Raw genomic sequence first — 24,287 nt, forward strand, 5'->3', positions numbered from 1 at the left:
GCACAAAGCCTTGGCCGATGATTCCGGTGCAGGCCCTCCAATGGCTAAGTTAACCGGGCATTTAGAGAAGTATTTGAGTGCCTTGGATGGACTCTTGTAGCTTAAAATAGCTTATAATAGCTTGCCGAAGGCCTTTTCCTATTCTCTTTTTATAGGGCAAGGGTTTTGGCCGTTACCTGAAATTTTGGGTCGGTTCGTGATCAATTGGCCATCAATTAGGGGCGGCGTAGAGCACGGAGGTCAATCCTATGGGTGGAGAATTCGGGAGATATCTTTCTGAATTTGTTCTGAGAGTCCACCACGTCATTCTAAGCGGAAGTGGTTGAGAGAGCACTCACTCCGAGGCATTACCTAGTGGTATGCGAGGGGCCAGTCATCAATGCCCTACCCCCTGAGGTGGCCGTCATAATGACCGGCCTTTAACACCGCGATCCAGGAAGATCTGTTGAGGGAGCTTCTGGGTCTACCATGTGACACGATCTGGCCGCTTGGCCGCCTGGGCATTGAATATGCGGGATCTTCGATGAGATCAAGGTTGACAGGGCCGAGGTTAGCTCGACCTTCAATGGGGTCTAAGGTCGGTCTGGCCTCTGGCTGAGGTCGGCTTGGCCTTCGGTAGGGTTTGAGGTCGGCCTGGCCTCTAGCTGAGGTCAACTTGGCCATTGGCAGGGTCCGAGGTCGGCATGACTCTTGGCGGGACTGAGGTCTAGCTTGCTCGGCTCTCTAAGGTCTGCTCGGCTAGAATTGGGTGACTCCACGCCGGAGTAGGACAATCCATTTTGCCTCTCATCATTTGCCCCCCAACTTTCGAGTTCGAGTCATTCTTTATTTCGAGCGAAGGAAGTAACCAAGTTGTCGATCGTCCTATGCTACAGCAACATGTCTGTGAAGGTGTATATGTCGTGTGGGCTGCATCTCTCTTATCTTTGGAGCTAATCGACTTCAGGCCGAGCTTGGATGGTTCGAGCTATCACGTCATTTCCAGCGGAAGTGGTTGAGGGAGCTCTTCAATGCGTTGTACGCGCGCTCCCTTTCGAGGTATTATCTGATGGTATGCAAGGGATCAATCATTAATGCCCCGCCCCCCGAGGCAGCCATCATGATGATCGGCCTTTAACACCACGATCCAGGAGGATCTGTTGAGGAAGCTTCTGGGCCTGCCATGTGGCATGATCTGGCTACTCGGCCGTCCGGACAGGCCAAACAGAGCCGTTGAGGTAGGCTATATAAGGCGTTCGGGATGCCTTAGGGCCCCCATCTATCCTTCATTGCTCTCACTCTTCTTCTTCCCGGCCGTCGTCCTCAAGCTCTTCTTCGAGTATTTTTGGTGCTTTTCGGTGAGTTTTGCAATGGACTTTTGTCCTTCATCTTCAATTTCGGGTGGTCTTTCTCTTTTTTCAGCAATCATTTTTAGTGAAATCTTGGGTAGGGGTCTTTTTCCTTCTCGGTCACGCGGAGAGTTATTCCTTTTTTCTTGATTTTCGGTGAGCAAGGCGGAACCCTTGATGTCAGATGCAATGGGTTCTCCTGCGAGAGCTCCTGAGCCCGATGCAGATCCATCCCGAGCTCAGACTTCTTCGGATGTGGAGGAGGTCGAGCTCGAGCTAAACCACAGTCCGGGCGGGATTGGCTCGAGTCTGACCGAAGAGGAGCTGGGCTTGGTTCGGGCCCGATTCTTCTTCCCATGCGAGTTCACTCTTGAGCTCCCAGGGCCCAGGCTCGAGTCACTGACCCTCCTCGAGGTCAGATCGGGGCGTATGTGGAGACGCTCCAAGCCGGGTTGAGGTTCCCTCTTCACTAATTCATGAACGAGCTTCTAACGATTTATCGCCTCGTACCTATGAAGCTCGCTTCGAATTCATGGAGAATAATCATTGGCTTCCTCTCCCTTTGCCTTGCTCATGGTCTTCCCACCTCGGTAAACATCTTCCGAGGTTGCTTTGTGTTAAAGGCAAGCTCTGTAGACAAAGAGTGGTGGTACTTCTCTTTTTGGAGAAGCCACATACTCCTTCGAGGTACTCCCTCCCCCATTCATAAGTGGAAAGATAGATTTTTCTTCCTTACCTCCAAGCGGCCATGGGGGTTTGACCTAACCTGGAGCTTACCACTGACCACGGTGAACAACAAGGCCCCCAAGTTGTCACAGTCCGAGCAGGAGACTCTTGACAAGCTGCTCGGCCTGGGAGGTACTCTGAGGCTTCCTGACCTGCTCAGCAAGGAGGCCTTGTTGAATGTCGGTCTGAGCTCGGCCCATCTCGAGGGTAAGGGCAACGCGGTCATTTTTCTTTCTTTTTCTTTTCTCCTTTCTTATACTCAATTTTCATTAAGATTCCTGCTATCAGAAATTGCAGGAATGGTCTTCAATGATGAGACCTTGATGGCCAAATACAACAAGAGGATGGCCGCCTTGGGTGGAGCTCAGCCTGAGTCGAGGTCAAAGAAGCCGAGGGCTACATCTCCCTCCGGTGCCGTGCAGGGCGAGCCCGCTCGTGTCGACACAACCGGACCTACTTGGCCAAAGAAGAAGAAGCCCCAATGGCCCAAGGCAACGAGGGCCTCGCCGACCAGGGCTAGGGAGCCCTCATCACCTGGGACCAAGCAGGCCCCACCGACTGAGGCCAAGCAGCCCTCGCCTATGGAACAGGCAGTCGCAGCGCCTGGTGGCAGAACTCAGAGGGCCTGCAAGGTCATCCGATCATGCATGTTAGGTTCCGACCCGAGGAGTGGACTCGAGGTCCCGACCTCTCTGGGCCTCCGAGCTCATCAAGAGCTGACCCCGCTCCCTCCGAGCCTAGGAGGACACCATTCCCACATACGTACGTATATGCATATAGATATATGTATATATATACGTACGTATATGTATATATATATATATATATATTAATATATGTATATGTATGTATCTACACGTACGTACATGTATATATATATCTATATGTATACATACCAGGGAGAGAGAAAGTATTAATTGGGGGGTTGAGAGGGTGAGTTAATGTGGGATTGTAAAAAGACATAAAATACCCTTAAGAATTATAAAAAGTAAGGATATTTTTTTTACGAAAAAATGGATAGATTGATAACCTACCATAACAGAGAGTAGGTTATCAATCCCCTATACATACGTACGTACGTATATGTACGTATAGATTCATACGTACGTATATGTACGTACATATATATATATATATGTGAGAGAGAGAGTATTAATTAGGATGTTGAGAGGGTGAGTTAATGCGGGATTGTAAAAAGATATAAAATATCCTTAAAAGTTATAAAAAGTAAGAATATTTTTGTCCAATGAAAATGGGTAGATTGATAACCTACCACAACAGAGAGTAGGTTATCAATATATATATATATATATATATATATATATATATATATATATATATATATATATATATATATATATATATGAATGGAACGATTGCGATTCTCTGCTCGTGCGTTATGGGGCGGAGACTTCGTGGCCTTGAATGAATGGCCTCCGATCTCGCTCAACCGCCGCGAGCATCGCGGCGGTGAACGGGCCACAACCATTTCGAAGACCGCCTATAAAAAAAAAAAAAAGAAATAAAGAAAGAACCCCGAAAGGCTCACTCGTTCCGGGAACCCCCTCCTCGTTGTTCTCTCCTTATCCTCGAATCAGGATGTTGCCAAATCTGGGCACTCCGGCAACCTGATGTTCGCCGCCGTCCTCGCTCATGCTAGCTACCTCCGGTATCCTCCGCCGGTGCCTCTCCTCGCCGGACTTCACCACCCGCACCCCCTACTCTCATTAGTGAGGTAAGATCCGTCTATTCCCCCTTTCTTTACTGCCTTTCCTCCTCCCGATCCACTCGGAAGAATAGATCAAATATAAGAAAGAAAGAAAGAAAGAAAGAAAGAAAAAGAAGAAAAAGAAGAGGAGAAGGAGGAGGGGGGAATGGCCACTCACCGGTGGATCCTTGACCGTGGCGTCGCCGGCCTCGGGTCAGTCCTCTCCCGAGTATCCCTCTTCTCTGTGGGGAGAAGAGGGGGCTGGCCGCCGTAGGCGCGGCCGCGGTTGCTGCCGGCCGCAGCCCGACCCCTCCCGAGAGGGGGAGCTTGCCCTCCTCCCTTCGTGAGAGAAGAAAGGAAAAGAAAGGGGGATCTCCCCTTTCCCTCTTCACAGGAGGAGAAAGGAGAGAGGAGAGGTTTTTGAAGAAGTTGGGAGAAAAGAAAAAAATATGGTAGGCCAGACCATTTTAAGGAAGAAATTATATGGATCATAGTTACATCTAAATGTGAAATTAGGTTATTGGATTCAAGACCCAATAACCCAATCTAAAATCAAAAAACCCTTAGGGCTCGTTTGGTTCGCGGGAAAAGAAGGGGGGAAAGTGTGGTCAACGGAAAAGTAATTAGATGCCTCTTGTTTGGTTGGAGTTTTCAAAGAAGAGAGAAGGGAAAGTTGAATTCCCATGGGAATATGATTCCCACATTTCATGGGAAAGTCTTTCCCATGAGAAACATGGGAAAGTTACTTTTCCATGAGGCAGGAATTACTCCATTTTTACTTTTTCCCAAAAAGTCCCTTCAGCATTAAAGAAGCATTAAAGAGACATTAAAAACCTAATTTTTATTAAGGGCATAATAGGAATTATACATAACTTTCCTAGGAAAGTGGATGGCCAACCAAACATAAGCATTTTGGAAATTTGTCACTTTCCCATGGTCAACCAAACATGCCAAAAGTACTTTCCTAGGCATCCTCTTCCTAGGAATTTGTTTCCCAGGAATCATATTTGTAGGAGGAAAAATGCTTTCCGCGAACCAAACGAGCCCTTAGTATGGAAGAAATGACCTTAATAGGCCACGGGCTGAATTATTAAAATAGGCCTGTAATCAAATTGGGCTCGGTCCGAGCCAAGTAGTTGTGAACTCAAAACTAAACTAGGCCTAAAAAGCCCAAATCAGATATTAAAATAAAAAAAAGGGTGCTTGTGACAAATTTTTTTTGGTCCCACTAATTATGGCATGGTAATTTTATCTCCAATTGTCTTCCCTAAACATTGTGACTTACACCAAGCACCTTGCATCACATGGCGGAACTTTTCATGTCTATGAAGTAGAATCTCTAAAGCATTACTCAAAAACAAATGCATAATATGACCATGATCCAGTGGACGTCAGGGTCAAAGGCACATGATGTTTGGGTGCAAACCAACTACACAGAGTTGCTGATGGGTTTGGTCCGCTCCTAGTTTGGCATGAACGTGAGCAAATTGCTCATGGTCTACATTCTAAACATACCCAACACACTAATTGAGCTTGGTTCAGATAGGACTACATCGGACCCGATATTTGATTCTGTTCGCATCGAGATTGAAACTTCTAGTTCTCTTTAGGTGGGATTGGTTCATTGAGGTTAGGTTCCATCTAGTTGGGAATTAAGCTGCTGTGTAGTTTAGAGGCCAAATCCAATACATTTAAAACTTATATTGGAGATCAACTCCATGGCACGGTTGAAAGGGTATTAAAATAATAAGAATGATATTGAAAAGACTGTAATTACACATGTTCTAGTGAAAAACGTGTTTACACCATATGTGAAACGTAAAGCATACATTTTTGAATACTGAGCTCCACATCAATGGATGAGCTCTGTACGCATTGATGGTAATTTTTCTTTTTTTTTACTAAGTTGATATTATGACAAACCTTTGAAGAAGAACTGTAAGCCATCTAGTTCTCCATGAAGCCGATGCGAACAGTTGCATGATGCTATGTTCCAATTTTCCATTTGCTCGATTGGAAACTTCAATGAAGATGATGCATCAAGTAACAACTTTGCTTTCAAGTATTTGCAGATGTTTCTCTTATTTCGCACTTAGTGGAGACTCTCTCTCTCCATCCAATCACTCGAGTGAAGGAAGGATTTAAACCCAAATCGTTAGATCTCATAATCTATTAACTATACCGATTGTACTAGTTGATATCCAGACACATGTTAACGAGAACAATATCTAGTGAAAATACATATGATACTTCTAGCTCCGAAATCGAAACGAGAACAATATCTCTAGGTCTATTCAGTGGATGGGAGAGAGAAAGCCCTACCCCTCCAAAATTTATAAAAAATCCTAATAATCATAGAAAACTTGAGTATGTCATATCGTGAAAAGTATTGATTGGACTCTTCTTGATAGTTTATTTCCCAATTGAAAATTGTTTCCAAGTATGCCATATATTCCATTAATTAGGAAGGTTTATTATGCTCAAGTTTTATTCATTCCATAGTTTTCATTTTTTTTCTTTTCTTTTTCTTTTTTGTTATAGTTGTACTAAGACCTACTCCTAGAGGCAGTGCAGTAGATCTTTAGTAGATTATTTGATGAGGAGTCAGAAAAGAAGAAGGCAACGACGAAGAAGAGAGCATTAGAGGGAAGAACAACAGAGGCGTTACAGATGCAATTGTGCTAAGACCTACCCATGAAGGTAGATTGTTCGATGAGGAGTCTGATAGAGAAGAGAGCATTGGCGGGAAGAACAGGAAGGGTGGTGCAAGAATCGAAGAGGAGGGGGATGGGTAGTTGCCAACTTGCCATTCCATCTGGATGAGGATTCACCCACCAACGTTCTATTGAAGTGCGAGCAGAGCCATGCACCGCCGTCGTGGTAGTAGGACTCCGTCCTTGACCCTTGGTGAATGCTGCTAACCACAACCCACCATGGCTGGGTGGCGAAATCCTGAAACCACCTAATGAGCTTATTGTATAGTGTTGCGGGGCGGGAAGGGGCCTTGAATTTAGTCCCACATCGGCTAGTAGTACAAAGGTTCTGTGCCTTAAATGGAGGGTGGAAATCCTTTCCTCTCGAGGCGTCTTTTGAAGGACAAAACCGTGAGGGCAGTGGTCTCCCCCCATCTGCGCTGGATGCACGGGCCGGAGCGCCCAAAAGGCAGTGGTCTCCCTCCGTCTGCGCTGGATGCGCGGGCCGGAGCGCCCAAAGCGGACAATACCTCGGGAAGAACGCAGTCCTCTTTCTCTGCTAGCTTAATGTGGGCTATGCTGTTGTGTGAGGCTCCGGCCAAAAGTCGTCCCCGCAACAGATGGCGCGCCAGGTAGGGGGCGCCTCCTCCCACCGTTGACTACCCCTTAGGATTGCGGAGGCTCAAGAACCTTTCCGCTGGGGGGGGCTATGTTGCGGAGGAGGGAGGGGGCCTTGAATTTAGTCCCGCATCGGTTAGTAGCGGAAAGGTTCTGTGCCTTAAATGGGAGGTGGAAATTCTTTCCTCTCGAGGCGCCTTTTGAAGGGCAAAACCATGAGGACAGTGGTCTCCCCCCATCTGCGCTGGACGCATGGGCCGAAGCGCCCAAAGCGGACAATACCTTGGGAGGAACACAGTCCTCTTTCTCTGCTAGCTTAATGTGGACTATGCTGTTGTGTGAGACTCCGGCCAAAGACCGTCCCCGCAAAAATATAGTACTAATATTAGTAGCAGAAATTAGCTTTCTCTCATCTTTGCTTTCAAATTGATCGATATTTTTTGTTTGTTGATATGCTCTATTTCATATATCTCCTATTTGTCAATATGTTTTTATGCTTCTTATTTAATATTTTTATGTAAATATCTAAGAGTTTATAATTATTCCATCATTCGATGTACCTCGAGTAAGATTTGTAACAAAAATATCAATTAATAGGAGTCCGTCACATGTGAAATCACAATTCTAAATGGATTATACACGAGAGCTGTGGTTGTCTACAATTTCAGGTCTAGCATCTTTGCCCTTTTAGATCTTTTATTTAATCCATGCATCTTGAGTTATACCAGTAGAATTTGGGTTGGATACAGTGATAGATATTCGAAACATCACCATGTGGGGTTGGTTGATGCCCTTTTTCCTCTCTTCTATCAATTAAATTAGTCATTGGCTCTTGTTTTCCATCCTTCTATGAATTTTAAGACATTTTTTACTTCAATTAATTTTAAATTTTTATTATTTACAATATATTTATGCCAATTAAAATTTCTTGCTCGGCTATTAAATAAATTTAATTTAAATTTTTATTATTTTCCATGCATCGTACAAGTATCATACTTGTTCTCTATTATTTGGATAGATAGACAAATACTCAAAAAGTATAAAATGTAATGCATACTCATAATTTGTGGACAGCAGCTTATTTAATAATCAAGCTTAGATCATCCAGCATCATGACATAACAAACTAATAATATGATGCTACCACATCATGTTGAAGATCAAATTGAATCTTAATTGGATCACTCTGTTCAATAAAGAGAACTTTAGAAGTGTCTAAACAACAATTCATGCACCTTTTCATTTTAGAACACATTGAAATAAATCTTTTTATCAATTAACAAGTGAAAAAATGTGACCAACTTTAAGTGGTTCATAAATCACTGCATTCACTGCACTAACCATTTCCGTTGGTGATGTGAATCCATCATTTTTCATATAAAAGAGGTGCAGTATTCTGCTCATCTTCCAAAATAGGTCCTTGCAAGCTCTTGGAACCACACTTCCCTCATTCTGCAACACAAGCCTCAGCAGTTCTGCTCTGCTAGAGTCAACAATGCTCTGAATCTCCATAATAGCCTCTTCTTCAGAAGCCGAACCAGAACCATGAGCAATACGAAGCAACACACTACTCAGCTTCCCTTCTTTGCCTTCCCTCTGTCAATATACTCATTAGTTTCAAAATGAAATACGAATCCACAAGCATAAGAAGAGCTTCATAGCAAGGATATTAACCTCCACTAATATCGTAACGTAGAATCAACCCTAAGCAATATATTACCCAGAACTAGAAAACTACACAGTGGTCAATAACTCAATATAGTAAGTTCGAGGTTAGTCTAACTCCTAGGAGGCAATCCCACTTTATTCCATTTTAGCTGCTGCTATTTGAACATGCCTTCACTTGTCCTTGTGATCAAAAGAAAGAACACTATAAATTTTTTTAAGACATCTTGTTCTTCAAGGGAGCAGGTATTATTTAGTTATATGAAACATAAATAGAATTAGGAAAGATAAAGTCGAAACTATTGGGTAGGACAAAATAACAATTGAGGCTATAGGGAGAAAGGTTATTTATAAGTAGAAATTTAAATAGTTTTGTTGGAGAATTTTGTTTATTACCATGTTCACTCTCCATACTTTCTCAATATTTCAACAGTTGCTTGATAGCTTCGCTTTCATCAAGGTCATCCCTATACTAAACAGCAAGTGCAATTGTTTTTCATGTACGTTTTCTATAACACCGAAGGGCATTGCAACAAATGGAGTAACATCCACAAGTTCTAAGAATTTAAAGATGCAAATGATTAGACAAGATTCTAGAGTGATGCTGGAAAAATAGAGGGGAAAGACAACAACAAACACTCCAACACCAACTAGTAATTTGAGAATAGTTGTAAACCCAAAATTCCCAAGAACAAGAACAATGGATAGATAAAAACTCACCACCCAAAGAAATCCACCCAAGGGATACAGAATTTGATGGAAAAAGAAAACTCACCACCCAAAGATATCCACCCTAGGGATATAGAGTTCTAGTAATCACCACTCACAGATAATCTCCTCGAGATACAGTGCAAGAATACGCTCACCACCCAAAGAAAAGCATAGAGATACAGAATACCCAAAAGAAGAAAAACAAGCCAAAGGCTTAATTTCTGAATTCATTCAAACTCGAATTAAATTCTCTCTGAAAACAAAACATAGGGCATGCTTTTATATAGACACGTTTGGAATGTTTTTCAAGCAATTACAATCAATAATCCTAAACATGAGGAGAAAGAAAAAATACCATAAGAAAAAAGATCATAATAAAAACGTGAGAAAAAGCATCCTAAACTTGGGCAAAAAAAAAAAACATCATAAATAGGCGTTCCAAAATTGGCCTTTGCCTAGGCATAAACTAAAAATAAATTGTAATAGAAAAAAAAAAATTTGGCTCCCCCAATTGAAAAGGACTCTCCTTAGGCACCTATGTCAAAATCGCCATAGACAAAATATCTTTTTGGCTCCTCCGGTTGAAAAGGACTCTTCTTAAGCACCCGTGTCAAAATCACCATAGACAAATTTTTTTGTTGGTTCCCCCGTTTGAAAAGAACTCTCCTTAAGCACCTATGTCATGCTTCCCCGATTGAAAAAGACTCGTTCTCGAGTCTAGACCAGCTTCATGTTCATCTCCATGATAAGGGGACAAGTCAGATATACTAAATGTAGCTGAGACACCACAGTCTCCTAATAGTTCAACCTTGTAAGCATTCTTCCCGACATGTCGCAGCACTTTGAATGGAACATCATCTCTTGGCATCAACTTTCCATACTTCTTAGTTGAAAAACGCTCCTTCCGAAGATGAATCCACACCAAGTGCTTCATAATGTCTCGCTCCATTTTAGGCCAATAGAAATGAGACGCCACCAACTAAAGAGTTTTGTCTCACCCAAAATATCCAGCTAGGCCATCTCCAAGAGCTTCTAGAATAATTGCCTCTCGCAATGAGCATTGAGGAATGCATAACCAATTGTCCTTGGAAAGAAATCCATCCTGCAAGACAAAATGATTAAATGGCCCTTTCATGCATTCAGTTAGAATAGTATCGAAATACGGATCATCTTGATACAACTCCTTGAGAACTTCAAAGCCAAAGACCTTCACTTGCATGGTAGACAGCAAGGAATATCTTCGACTTAGGGCGTCGGCCACTTTATTCTAAAGTTCGGACTTATGCTTAATGGTGAATAAAAAGATCTGCAAAAATTCCGCCCACTGTGCATGTCGTCAGCTCAACTTGTGCTGCCGATTGATGTATTTCAGTGCTTCATAATCAAAAAAAGAGAACAAATTTCTTGGGCAAAAGATAATGGCTCCAATGATTTAAGGCTCGCACGATGGTATGGAATTTCTTGTCATAAGTAGAATATCGCCTCCAAGACTTACTCAACTTCTCGCTGAAATAGGCAATAGGCTTACCTTCTTGACTAAGGACAACACCAATCTCCACATTAGAAGCATCACAATCTACTTCAAATAGGCCTTCAAAATTCGGCAATGCTAACACAGAAGCTTCAGTTACCTTTTTCTTCAAAACCTTAAAACTCTTCTGAGCTTCTTTAGTCCACAAAAAGACTCCCCCTTTCAAGCAATCAGTGATAGGAGAAATAATAATACTAAAATTTTTCATAAATCAACGATAAAATATATCTAACTCATGAAAACTTCGAATATCATGAATAGACTTCAGAACAGGCCAGCTTGTGATTGCCTCCATCTTGCTTGGATCCATCTTAATTCCATCACCTGAGACCACAAAGCCTAAGAAGATGAGGCTAATCATGCAAAAGTGATACTTTTTCAAGTTCGCATGCAACTTTTGCTCCTAAAGCTTCTCAAAAACTTGATGAAGATACATCAAGTGCTGATCAATGTGCTTGTTGTACACTAAAATATCGTCAAAGTAAACCACAACAAACAAATATGGCGCATAAAAGGTTTAAACACATGATTCATAAGGCGCATAAAAGTGCTAAGGGCATTTGACAATCCAAATGGCATAACCAAGGTCCGCCGTACCGGTACCGGTCGGCGTACCGGTGGCCGGCCGGACCGGTACGGTACCGGTCCGGTCCGGTACGTACCGGCCGGTACCGGGTGGTTTCAAAAACCACAACGCGCGGCGCTGTGGTTCAAAAAATAAAAATAAAAATAAAAATCGTACCAGGTGCCGGTTCGCACCGGTACGAGGCCGGTACGGATAAAAAACCGGAAAATACCGGTTTTTTTGCCGTTCCGGTACCGGTCTAGGACCGGATCGGTACGTACCGGCCGGTACGGGCCGGTACAGCATTCCATGGGCATAACCATCCACTCATGCAATCGATTTCTTGTCATGAATGCAGTCTTCCACTCGTCTCCCAGCCTCATTCGGATCTGATGATAACCGCTCCTAAGATCAATTTTCGAAAATGTAGAAGCACCATGTAATTGATCAAGTAGGTCATCAAGACGTAAAATTGGAAACCGGTGCTTTATTGTGATCTTGTTCACTGCTCTACTATCAATGCACATACGCCAAGAACCATCCTTTTTAGGCACAAGAAGTGTGACAACTGGGCCTGGGCCACCAGATGGGCCGACCTAGACCCATGTCGGCAGCCCATCTGGAGGTCGCCACCTTTTTCTTCGGAGAGAGTGGGCGGTCCAGCTGCCGGGCGGAAGGGGCCACAGCTGCCTAGCTGCTGGAGGTGATGCTTGGAGGCTGCCACCTCCTACTTCGGAGAGATCCAGCTGTCGGGCGGAAGAAGCTACAACTGCCCAGCCGCTGGAGGCGATGCCTGGAAGCCACCATCTCCTACTTCGGAAAGGAGGGTGGGCAGTCCAGCTGCCGAACGGAGGGCTGGACAGATGCCCAGCCAATGAGCGGTGCCGCTGAACATGATATTCACCGCCTAGGAAGCCCCAAAATCCCCTATAAATATGGATCTCACTGTTCTCCTCCTCCCTGAGAGCGAAGTCCTTGAACCAGAGAAGCTGGAGCGAGGGACGTCGCAGCCACTCTCCGGAGCAAGGTAGACCCTAACCCCTATTCCTTTACCTTTTGATAACGAAAAGAAAGAAAAGAAGAAGGAAGGGAGAAGAGCCTATCGGGGTTCTCGGCCACAGATCTTGCGTGGTGAGCTTGGCCGCAGTCGTGGTCGCAGCCGTCGACGGCCGGAGGCCCTTCCTCCCCTTCCTCGGGCGCGGTGAGCTCGACTGCCACCTTCCTTGGTCGCGGCAAGTTCGGCCGCAGCCATGGCCGCGGTGGTGGGTTTCTTTCCCCCACTGCAGTAGGGAACGAAGGAGCAGCCGGCTTTGACCGCGGGCTCGGCCACGAGCGTCGGCCGCAAGTGCCGCCAGCCGTGGCTCAGCCCCTCCCGAGTTTGCCTTCCTCCCTTTGCAGGAGAAGAAAGGGGGAAGGAAAAGAGGGATCGGGAGAAGAGAAGAAAGAAAGGAAAAGAGAGAAGGAAGGAGGGAGGAGAAGAGAAAATAGAGAAAAAGAAGATTCGAAAAGAAACAAGGAAGAAAAAGAAAAGGAAAAGAAAGAAAAAAAGAAGGGAAAAAAAAAAGAAAAGGCCCGAACGGGTCGGATCTGGATTCGGATCCGAAACCCATTAAGCCCAATAAAACAAAATGGGTTTAGCCAAATTTGACTAAACCCAAGCCTAATTAGACTGGGCTAAGTCTAGATGAGCCCAAACTGTAAATTGGGTCAAATCCGAACCCAATTAAGCTAGGTTAGTTCCAGCAAACCCAATTGAATATGAATCAGGCCCAATTCAAGCCCAATTCAACTAATTTGAGAACAAATTGGCCTCAGGCTGACCCTGACTCAAGCCCAATCCTTTAATTAAAAGCCCAATTGACCTACGTAAACCCAATTTTGTTCTAAATCGAGCCCAAATGCTTCAAATTAGGTAAATTGGACATAAAATCCAAGCAAGTAAATTCATGTTATGACAAATTTAGAAATTATGAATAAATAGGAAATAATGTGGTCCCTATGTTATTAATTTAGGTGATCAAGGATTTGTCGCCCAGACGTAAGAAATTTGAAAGCGAATTTCGGTAAGTGACCTGTCTTAATCTTATTGTAGATCATGTATCACGTTTTATAAGATGAACAAATACTATTCATGCAATTTGAATTGTATATATGATTTGTGAAAAAAGTAAATAACATGCCTTAATCTTATTATTTTATGGATCATGTATACGCTTGCTTACATAATTTATAAAGTATTATTTATGCGTTTGAATTATGCATAAGATTAGTTGTTTGAAATACTGTTAATGAGTTTTCACTCTACCTATGAGTACTATTTGCGAGAAGTACTACGTACGGGCTCTCATATGCTATGGATTGGCCCCACCAGTGGGTAAGAATAATTGAGCATATAGACCCCGCCAGTAGGGGAGAATAACTGGCTAACGATCTTTGCTGTGGGAGTTAAATACGGCCATAACTATAAATCTGAGAGTATAGATTTATAAAACTTTGTTTATAAAGTATTATTTATACTTTCAAATAAGGATCAAGCAAATATGCATGATTTACCAAAGATAGCATGATTCATGATATGGTGTTACAAATGCATTAAAATGATATTTATAGCAGGATCATGAAAGTAATGGTTTGAGGTGCTATTAATCAGTTTTCAATCTACTTATAAAGTATGATCTATGAAAGTTATAATTTATGAACTCTCAAATGCTATGGATGGCCCCCGCCAGTGAGTAAAAATAACTGAGCATATGGACCCCGCCAGTGGGGTTGAATAACTGGCTAACGATCCTTGCCGTGGGAGTTAAGTACGGCCGTAGCTATAAATCTGAGAGTGTAGATTTCAAATCATGGAATAATGGCACAATTTTATGATGAATAATCATATTTATGAAACTGCATGATTGTACATGCATTGATTTATAGCTCGGTTTGAGTATATATTATATATATGAAAACTTGTATTTGATATATATGTTAGCTTCTCAAACCCTGCATAAACATGTTTAGCATTAGATTGATCCGGTAAGATTATACATGATTACTTACTGAGCCGTATAGCTCATACCAATTTATTTACATTTTTCTTTCAGATCACCGCCAGTGATAGAGGCGAGAGACACTTTTTGCATCAAGGTTTCTTTTTGGGTAAAACATACATTTGTGTACATAAACTGTTTTAGAAACTCTGTACTTTGTACCATCTAGTAAGTTATACTAGAAATGTTATATATGAAAGTTAACCAGTTTGACTGCCCTATTATGTGATTATGAGGTTTCGTGCTATTGTGGACGGTAGTCTGCAATAGCATGGCCGTGTCACGGATCAAGGTCCGAGTCGTGACAAGAAAAGCTGGAACCGCACATGGACTCATGCTTTCCCTCACTAACCCCTTAACAATTAACTCATCTTCTTGCCTTTGTAACTCTTTTTGCTCCTTAGAATTCATCCTATATACTGCCTTGTTTGGGAGACTAGCACCGGGTATGAAGACAATGCAATGTTGTATATCTCTCATAGGTGGTAGTCCAAATGAAATTTCATCGAAAACAATATCAGAAAATTTATGGAACAAAGTTTTCATGATAAGGGGCAACTTACGCTTCTCCTCATTCTCCTCTAGAACAATAAGGGCATAGGTTCTACAAGATTCCACTATGGCCTTTTCAATTTCAATCTTGGACAAAAGATTATTTCTCTCTCCTTTAGAAGGCTTGGGACTGCTCTCTATCTTAACACAATCTTCACCCCATCCTTTATAAAGGAATACGTATTTTTGAACCCATCATGTATCACTTTTCTATCATATTGCCATGGATGACCAAGTAATAAGTGACATGCATCCATAGGTATAACATCACAAAGCAACTCATTGGAATATTTCTTGCCAATAGAAAATTCAACAAGGCACCGCTTATGAGCCTTTACCTCATTACTCTTGTGAAGCAAAGAAAGCTTGTATGGTTGAGGATGATCTTCTGTTTTAAGCTTCAATTTCTCCACCATTGATGCTGCCACAACATTCTCATAGCTCCCCCCATCAATGATCACATCACCGACTTTGCCAAGGGAAGTACATCGTGTATGAAAGATGTTGCGAAGCCACTCGTCATCCTCTACATGTGCTGCGCTCATGCTCCTACAAACCACCAGAGATTCTCCTTAATCGGCATAAACCACTTCCTCTTCTTCTACCTCATCATATGTTGGTTCATCCAAATCTTCGGCTTCGACTTCGTCTTCGCCTTCGTCTTCCTCCACAAGAGAAGTAATTTTACAGTTACGACAATCAGATGCAATATGGCCTATACCTTGGCATTTGAAGCATCGACGACCGATAGGAGGTAAGGAACGACTAGAACCAGCTGTTAGACTTTCTGCCTTTGAAGGAATTTTTGACAAGGACACCTTGGTGGAATTAATCTTGGAAAGTCCAGCATTCCTTCAGTTAAAAGGAGTGTCTCGACTTGTAGGGCGAAAAATCTCTCCCACGTGGCTCCTTCAATTGCTTCTCCATCTTTACTACAAGCTTGCATAGCTCGTTAAAAATCCAATAAGGTTGCAATTGTACCACGTCACAAATTTCACAACGTAACCCGCCAAGATAACAGGCTATGGTTTGCTCATCAGGCTCCACAACATCACACCACAACATTAGATACTCAAACTCAGCAGTATAATTGATAAGTGCTAAAAATACATAAATTAACCAATTTATCATAGCACTTATCATTATTATTATGCACATATTTCATTATAAAAAGATATATTTCCCTTCAACGTTGCATTCTAGTAATTTGTCAAAAGTAATTCAGGTTTGTTTGATTTTGGGTCGAATTCTACGTATGCAGGTTGGGTCAAACCCATCATCTGGTTCATAACCATGAAGCCTGATCACGCTAGAGCACACGTTGCAACCAATCCGAGTCCCTCTCTAGAGCCCGTTCAAAGAACAAAGCCGGGATCTCCCGCGCCTCACGAATCAGTTTCTCATCCCATGAAGCATGCTCTTATCCCCTCATGAATCCAGCCTTACCCCTTGCTTCGGAACAAAGTCTCTAGTGTCCACATCCCATGTTGTTCTCATACCTTCCACGTCATTCCTCTTCCGAACCAAGCCATCTTCCCTTCCGTCCGCATGAACCTAGCAACCGCATTCATCCCACGATGCGACTTCATCCTCCCAAGCTTCCCAGCCTCAAAACAGAGCAACCCATCTTCTTTAGAAGCTAGCAGCCGTCCGCGATTCAAGGCCCCTTCCAGATCAGCTGCCAGCCAAGTCCCAAGCATCCAGCTTCATCTCTTCCGCATTCCAACTCCCTAGCCCTCCTTCTATCTCGGTTCATCCTTATCTTCCCGTTCACGTATCCTCCAGCTCATCTTATCTTCATCTTCCGAATCAAGCTCATCCCAAGTTCACGTGCTCACCTCCCCTATTCCGAGTCCATCCTATATCCAAAGCAGCCTTATCCCACGGACCAACCATCAGCCGAATCATCTACGGATTCATCTCAACATCCATGGTCTCCTCCAAATCCCGAGCTTATCCTCCCAAGATAGAGCCAAGATCCCATCTTCTCCGGATTGTTCGCGACAGCCTCTTTCCTCTTCTTCGAATCAAGCCAGTGAACCTTCCCAAATTTCCCTTGCGGACTCAAATCAACTTCCGGATCCCCTGAGAACAGAGCTTATCCTCTTCCTATCGTATCTTCACAACAGTCTCCACATCCCAGCCATCTTCTGGACTAATCCCAGCAAACTTCCCACGCCTATCCTCTCAGGTCTCCCACGAATAGAACCAAGTCAACCGAATCCAACATTCTTTCAGATCACCTCTTCCCAGCCGAGATTCTCTCAGCCTCACACAATCCTTTCCTCCCCTATTTTAGCTTCAAAACAGAGCCAATCTCCCATGTCATAGCTTCCAATCCCTCTTCCCAGATTTCACGAAAACAGAACAGAGCAAGGGAGCTTGATCTCTAGCATCCATGGATTCCGAACTCCCCGTTAGGATCAAATCACGTCCTCCACAGCTCTGTGATCGAGTTTATCTTCCCAGATTCACGAATCGGTTCCTAGCTTGCATCCAGCCATTTCATCCCCCTGCGTCCAGCTCTCATCCACAAGTTCCTCCCAGCCGTGAACATCATCCCTGTTTTCAGCCAAAGGATTCCCAGCTTTATCCGCGATCTAGCTTCATCCTCCCGAGCTTCACGAACCGGCAAACTCGGCAACCATCTCTTCATCACGGATCAGCTTCTTCCGGATTCTTCACGTCCGTGGATCACAGCCAGCAGTCGTCCGCGATTCAAGGCTTCTTCTGCATCATCTCTCAGCATGATTCACCGAATCCAGCTCCTCCCAATCTCCTTGCTATTCCCTGCATCCAAGGATCAATCGGCATCCAGCTTATCTTCTTCCAACTTCCGGATCGGCTCCAATCTCGTCGTCCAAATCTTCCATGCACGCGTCAGTCGTTCCTCTACCCTTATCTCTTCACTCAAGAAGCTTATCCTTCGCACAATAACAGAGGCTGGTGAAGCTATAAAAGGGGAGGAGACGAACCCCATGAAAGCATCTTTCGGAGGCTGAATCCCATAGAAGACAATAGGGAGAGAATACTTTTGGGTATTATGGGAAGACTTCCCATGGAAAGAAAAAAAAAATGAAATGGAACGAAGGAGGGGAGGGGGAAACAGAGCTTCTTCTACCATCGCATCATCACGCTTCCTTCTCCGACTAAAGACACCAGCCATGCCGTCTTCCTCCTTCACTGCCGTCGTCCACCACTCCATGGAAGGCTGAACCCTTCTCTAGGGCTAGATGCAGCCCTAGCAAAGGAAGACGGGTTTTGTTTATTTAATTTCATATTCTTGAAATTGTATAAACATTCTTGTTCTTAATAAATATCCTTTTACCTCATGCTTAAATTCTGTGATTTCAAGTATAAAGTCTATACAAAAGTTTTTCATGATCATTGAAGTAAAAATAAGATAGTTCATGCTTAAGAAAGATGCGATGTCCTACCACCTTAGATTAGGGTAGACATTTCATGCTAACTAAAGATGAATTATGCCTAAATTATTTTTGTGAAATTTTATTCAAATGCTTATTAGGCTTATAGCCGATCTGCATAATAATTCAAGAATAAAATAAATTACAAATAACCCTTATTCCTGAGTTAGTGGTGAATTCCTTGCCCTAGGTTCCCCCAAACTGATATCATTTTAATTGTATTTCTTATTAAATTATTTAGTTTAATAGTCTTCACAAATTCTCTTTTTCAAATATTTTTAAGAAAACAACTGTACCCCAATCCCTGTGAATCGATACCCGTAATCACTATCCTACCAGATACGTGCTATTATGTGGTCTTTAAAGTTGATTATCAATAATCTTCCACAGATAAATCTTTTTGCTTAAAATTATGAAATCTAAGAAAAATATTTTTTCTGTAATTATTTGAAAGAAATTTCTGTCTTAGCACCTTTCTCATCTTTTTTCATGTCACAATTTGTTTTTTCCCTTCACGTGCCCTCTGCTTCTTAAGATGCTCCCACCAGACAGAGGTGTGTTTCTTCAACTTGATAGCTACAATTTTTATCTTGCGATCTTCTGGTACATCTTTTTATTCAAAGACACGCCCCACCATATGCAACCAATCAATAAACTCATCAAGATGTGCCCTTCCTTCAAAATTAGGAATATCAACTTTGATGTCGAACTCTTATTGAAACTCGCGACTCCTTCGAAAATGATTAGATGTCAGGCTATGATCATGATGAAAAGGATTGGTCTCTTCTCCCTCATCATGTGAATCTTCTTCCTCTAATTCATGATTTGGGATATTATGTATCAAAGTGTGAAGACGCGCCAAATTTTGTTAAAGCCAACGCACTTCTCTCTACAATTCTTCATTCGCAGCATCACGAAGATCCCGCTCGCGGTTTGGCCCTTCAACTTCCTGCCCTCTTCGACCACGACCTCGAGTACCATGACAACTTGGGACACTCTAATACCAAATCTGATGAAAAAATAGAGGGAAAAGACAACGAACACTCCAACACCAACTAGAAATTTGAGAATAGTGATAAATCCAAAATCTCCAAGAACAAGAACAATGGATAGATAAAAACTCACCATCCAAAAAAATCTACCCAAGGGATACAGAGTTTGATGGAAAAAAAAACTCACCACCCAAAGAAATCCACCCTAGGGATACAGAGTTATAGAGATCACTACTCATAAACAATCTCCTTAAGATACAGAGCAAAACCGCGCTCACTGCCCAAAAAAAAACCTAAAGATACAGAACACCCAAAAGAAGAAAAACAAGCCAAAGACTTAATTTCTTAATTCACTCAAACTCGAATTAAATTCTCTCTAAAAACATAATATAGGACATGCCTTTATATAGGCACGTTTGGAATGCTTTTCAAACAATTACAATCAATAATCCTAAACATGAGGAGAAAGAAAAAACACCATAACAAAAAAAAGACCATAACAAAAAATGTGAGAAAAAGCATCCTAAAGTTGGGCAAAAAAAAAACATCATAAATAGGCATTCCAAAATTTGCCTTTGCTTAGGTATAAACCAAAAATAAATTGTAATAGAAAAAAATTCTTTTTAGCTCCCCTGATTAAAAAGGACTCTCCTTAAGCACCCATGTCAAAATCGCCATAGACAAAATTTCTTTTTGGCTCCCTCATTTGAAAAGGACTCTCCTTAAGCACCCGTGTCATAGAGGCATCAGTAGGTGAAAGTGATACTTTAAACAATCAGCAAACATGTCTTAGGTTAAAAGATCTTCTTATTAGAAACAAGCAAGATATACTCAAGAAATTTGGTGACTGAATATTAAGTCATATAGCCTAATGAAGAAAGTTCTATATCAAAGCAATATGCAAATTAAAAATTAAATGCCATTATAGATTTAAAAAAAATTGAGGCCTCACAAGCGTCAATGAATCTCAGGAGTATGGGTGAACCAAGAATCATCAGTATTAACATAAAATGTTGTGATACTTGACATATCCAAACTATTTAAAAATGTAGTTTTATAAAATTTGCTTCCATAAATGATATTATTGTTGATATTTGGAGCTTAGAACTGTTAATGTGGTGTAGAATGTGTACTTTTACAGTGGGGAGTAAAACAAAATGCACATCCAAAATCTGAAGTTATTATGTTTATTAGAAAAAGAACATATATTTTAAATGATCAATACTTGTTTATTCATAAACAGAAAACTATCTAATATAATCTTCAACAGGAAATATTTCTTTTTATTTCACATCTTTGAGCATCTATCCACAGCAGCATTCTATGTACTGACATATACCGGATGGTACAGGGCATATGGTACTGACTTGGTATGGTATCAATAGGTATGAAGGCTCAGCCTGCCCAATTTGACATATGGTACAGGTGGTATGCCAACTCCAACAGGGTACCATGTGTCAGTACGGGAGCTACCATAGCATAGCAGTAACATAGTAGTATGGGGTCCAATAGTGAGACTTAAAATATTGATTCATAAAGTTGAAATTTCTCACATCAAGGTTTACCAAGTGTTGGCACATATAGCACCTTGTACATATTGCATAGAGCCATCTTATGTGTGTGCAATACACAAACCTTGCTTCTCTGTCTCTGAAGAAAAGTGCATGTCAGGGTGAAAACTATGGAATGGTGAAAAGGCAAGGCAAGTAGTTTTGCTAAGAATGGTGGAATGAGCTTCCATTTGTAGTGGGTTTGCACCTGACAGTAATAAATTCTTATCTTTCCATACTTGCCTTAGATAAACCAAAAAATATATGAAAGAGTCCGCATTATTCATTTGTCAATCAATAGATTGATAAAACATGAGTAAAAAAAAAAAAGAAATTGGCATACAGAATAAGATCTTAATGGCAGTAGAGTGGAAAAATGCCCCTAGAAACTTGATAACATAGAAACTGATGGCAAGATATGCCCAAAGTGATCGATACCTAACCAGATATTGAATATTAAAAGAGAGGAATAGATGGAGAAGCATCCAACAGAATTAAAGTGGATGAAATGAAATGTAGTGTTGTTTCTAGATAATGACTTAGGAAAAACATTGTAAGATAGCAGTAAGCTGGCATGGTCAATAGTTTGGAATATCAGCACAGAAGGAACCAAAAAAGATGTTTTTAATAGGTGGAAACAAGTTTGCATATATATTTATGATTAACAGGCATAACTCCATGAAACAGCAAATCAGAGATGTCTATTGGTAAACCATAAACGGATAAACCTGTGTTTCTGCGTGCACAAAACATAATGATAAACAGCATAATGCATGTTGTTTGATAGCATACGTCTTAGTGGTTATTATTTGTATGCATGCACTCACATGTATACACACAGAGAGACATGCATGCATGCAGGGGGATGGAGAAAGGAAAACCAAACAAGTTTAAATGGAGGAAACTTTCAAATGAAGGTGGTGATATAAAATTTGAAAATGAAATCTGTCAAAGAACTTAAACATGGATGGGAGATAATAGATAAATAGAAAGGTTGAATCCAATAAAAAGTACAAGGGAACAGGCTTGGAAGCTTGACTATCTCAGGTACATTATGTACATAAACATGCTCATGCATGTAAGTTAAGAAGACATACTACACTACGCTTAATCAGTTTAACTCCCTAGATTTCATCTTTGAAGGTTCTGTATGATGTCCATGAAGCAATAGCTCCTTGGTAATCAGATCACAATATTTCATTCAACGAAGTATATAATGAACAAGGAAGAGAAAAATAAAAATATTACCTCAAAACTTTGCATGTCATTAAGTAGACGCCCACACAAGCTCACTAGTTTGTATAGATTATGATACTCTGGATCACCAATGGCATCAACTGAAATCTCCGGTCCAACAAAATAGAGTGCTGGGAGTATAATGGGTCCTAAAGCAAATGATACATAACCATTTGCCATATATTCATCCATTGTGGGCACTGTCTTGGTCTTCACCCACTCTGCCTCTTTCATCATTGCTTTCACCAAAGTAAGCCACTGTCAATTATAAGACCAAATGTTACAACCCCCTCAAAAATACTTAGCTGAAATTAGAATTGCGACATAAGATCTCACTATCTCAACTAAATGGTCGGTGACGCTACGCTTTTGCAATGCAGATGCCTTGGCTCCGAGATCATTAATTGTACTGCAGATAGCAGAATAGATAATTTTGACTTGTTCCGAGCAAAATTGTTTTTCATGATTTTCATCCCACCTGTTAGAGATTTGAGGAAAAGAGCATGATGATCTATAAACCTAATAAGTTAGCCAGCACTATGGTAACACCAATGAAAAAAGAACTAAGTCATACTTCTCAATCAATGATATAAGATTTACTAATTCCTCTCTAGATCCTCCATGGTCAAAAAAGTCATCAACAACGGTGGTTAGCACGCCATTTTTGGCCCAAGACATACGAGCATCAAAACTTTCAGGGGAGAATAATGTAGCCGCAGCTGAGAAATAGCAAAATGTCTGTTTCTGCCGAGCAAATTCTAGCTGATCCAATCTGTTTTCTTTGACCCAACTGTGCAATTAAAATTATCAACATACATTGAACTAAGAAAAGGAATAGGCTTGTGTTGCACTTAAAAGTGAGGAAAGAATATCTACCTCTCAATATATTGGAGTTCTTTGCGGTATATAGACTGACATAAATTGAAATCTTCCAGTGCCAGTTCTAACAGATCCTTGTCATCAACGCCAGAAGACCTGATAAATGGTTCAATGCATGAATTGTAAGTGCAAATGCAAGACAAGATTTTCTTTCCTGACAAGTTAATACGTACGTATATGATGTTTTGAGAACCTGAAAGTTTTCAACTTTAAAGTTCTCAATATAATTCTTGTGCTCTAGGCGTTCCAAGTTGGCATAAAAGGGAAATTTAAAAGCATAATCCACCTGAGATGATAAGAATTTGAGTTATGAAACTTCCGTTGCTATTTCCAGATGTTTACAAATTTTCTGTCCTGAACATGCAAGTACATTGAGCTTTTACAGGCTCAAATCAAAAACTTGCCTCCTGAGAAAGAACTTGGAGTCCATGCTCTGAATTGGTGGATAATTCCTCTCTCAGAAGATTACTTGACCAAGAACCTAGTTTATCGAGAATCTGCTCCATTGGTAAGATTTTGATTTGTGATGCCTTGTATAACTCTAGAACTGTTTTCATATCTTTCAGATGTCCTTGGATTGAATTGAAGAAAAAGCTTGAGTCACCAAATTGAGTTAAGGCAGCTGCATCACATGTCAACACATTAAATCGACACTCAAGATAGATATATACAGTATACACTATACACCACAGTAACCATGATTTAAAACCCTCTAGCTTAAGGCAGAAAATACCTGGTGATATATCAAATCCATTCATACGTAATAGACGAAATGCCATGGCACATGTACCCATGTCTGTATTGATCTCTTCATCATTCTTCAACCAGCATCTGAATGATAGCTTAAGTCAGATTTGTAATGAGAATGTTACAATAATACAAATTTTAACTTTTTAGCATGTTTTAAGCTCTACCTATATATTTTGTCCAAAACATTCTTTATCTCATAACTAAAATGTCGAGCAATTCCAAGCCTCTCAATTTTGTCAACCACACAAAGAAGTGTGTAGATATCTATTGGATATGAAGTAGGAACTGTACAGAATCAAAAGCACAAAGTTACAAGCATGC

General features: G+C 41.4%; 1 protein-coding gene and 1 long non-coding RNA gene across 4 annotated transcripts in view; one reads left to right on the forward strand and one right to left on the reverse strand.

Moving 5' to 3' along the window:
- The first annotated feature begins 3,429 nt into the window (after positions 1-3,429).
- LOC120108805 lies at positions 3,430-23,858 on the forward strand. Of its 2 annotated transcripts, none has more exons than XR_005509999.1 (3): positions 3,430-3,789; positions 7,671-7,741; positions 23,783-23,858. It is a non-coding gene; the product is annotated as an uncharacterized LOC120108805 (long non-coding RNA). The 2 variants fall into 2 exon arrangements; XR_005510000.1 differs by lacking the exon at positions 23,783-23,858 and adding an exon at positions 14,637-16,653.
- The window catches only part of LOC120108804 (ent-kaur-16-ene synthase, chloroplastic-like), a 49,213-nt gene continuing 33,187 nt past the window's right edge, over positions 8,262-24,287 (reverse strand). Inside the window, exons 7-15 of one of the 2 annotated variants that reach the window (XM_039122520.1) lie at positions 24,131-24,251; positions 23,950-24,047; positions 23,621-23,838; positions 23,390-23,502; positions 23,214-23,312; positions 22,912-23,127; positions 22,683-22,815; positions 22,350-22,595; positions 8,262-8,668 (exon numbers count right to left, since the gene is read on the reverse strand). In XM_039122520.1, coding sequence (XP_038978448.1) covers positions 8,345-8,668; positions 22,350-22,595; positions 22,683-22,815; positions 22,912-23,127; positions 23,214-23,312; positions 23,390-23,502; positions 23,621-23,838; positions 23,950-24,047; positions 24,131-24,251 — 1,568 coding nt within the window. In that variant the 3' untranslated portion in view covers positions 8,262-8,344. Of the gene's footprint in view, positions 8,669-22,349; positions 22,596-22,673; positions 22,816-22,911; positions 23,128-23,213; positions 23,313-23,389; positions 23,503-23,620; positions 23,839-23,949; positions 24,048-24,130; positions 24,252-24,287 lie in introns of both variants that reach the window. The other variant, XM_039122519.1, reaches the window with a different exon arrangement.

This window comes from Phoenix dactylifera, unplaced genomic scaffold (genome assembly GCF_009389715.1).
Source record: "Phoenix dactylifera cultivar Barhee BC4 unplaced genomic scaffold, palm_55x_up_171113_PBpolish2nd_filt_p 001564F, whole genome shotgun sequence".
In the NCBI taxonomy this organism is placed as follows: Eukaryota; Viridiplantae; Streptophyta; class Magnoliopsida; order Arecales; family Arecaceae; genus Phoenix; species Phoenix dactylifera.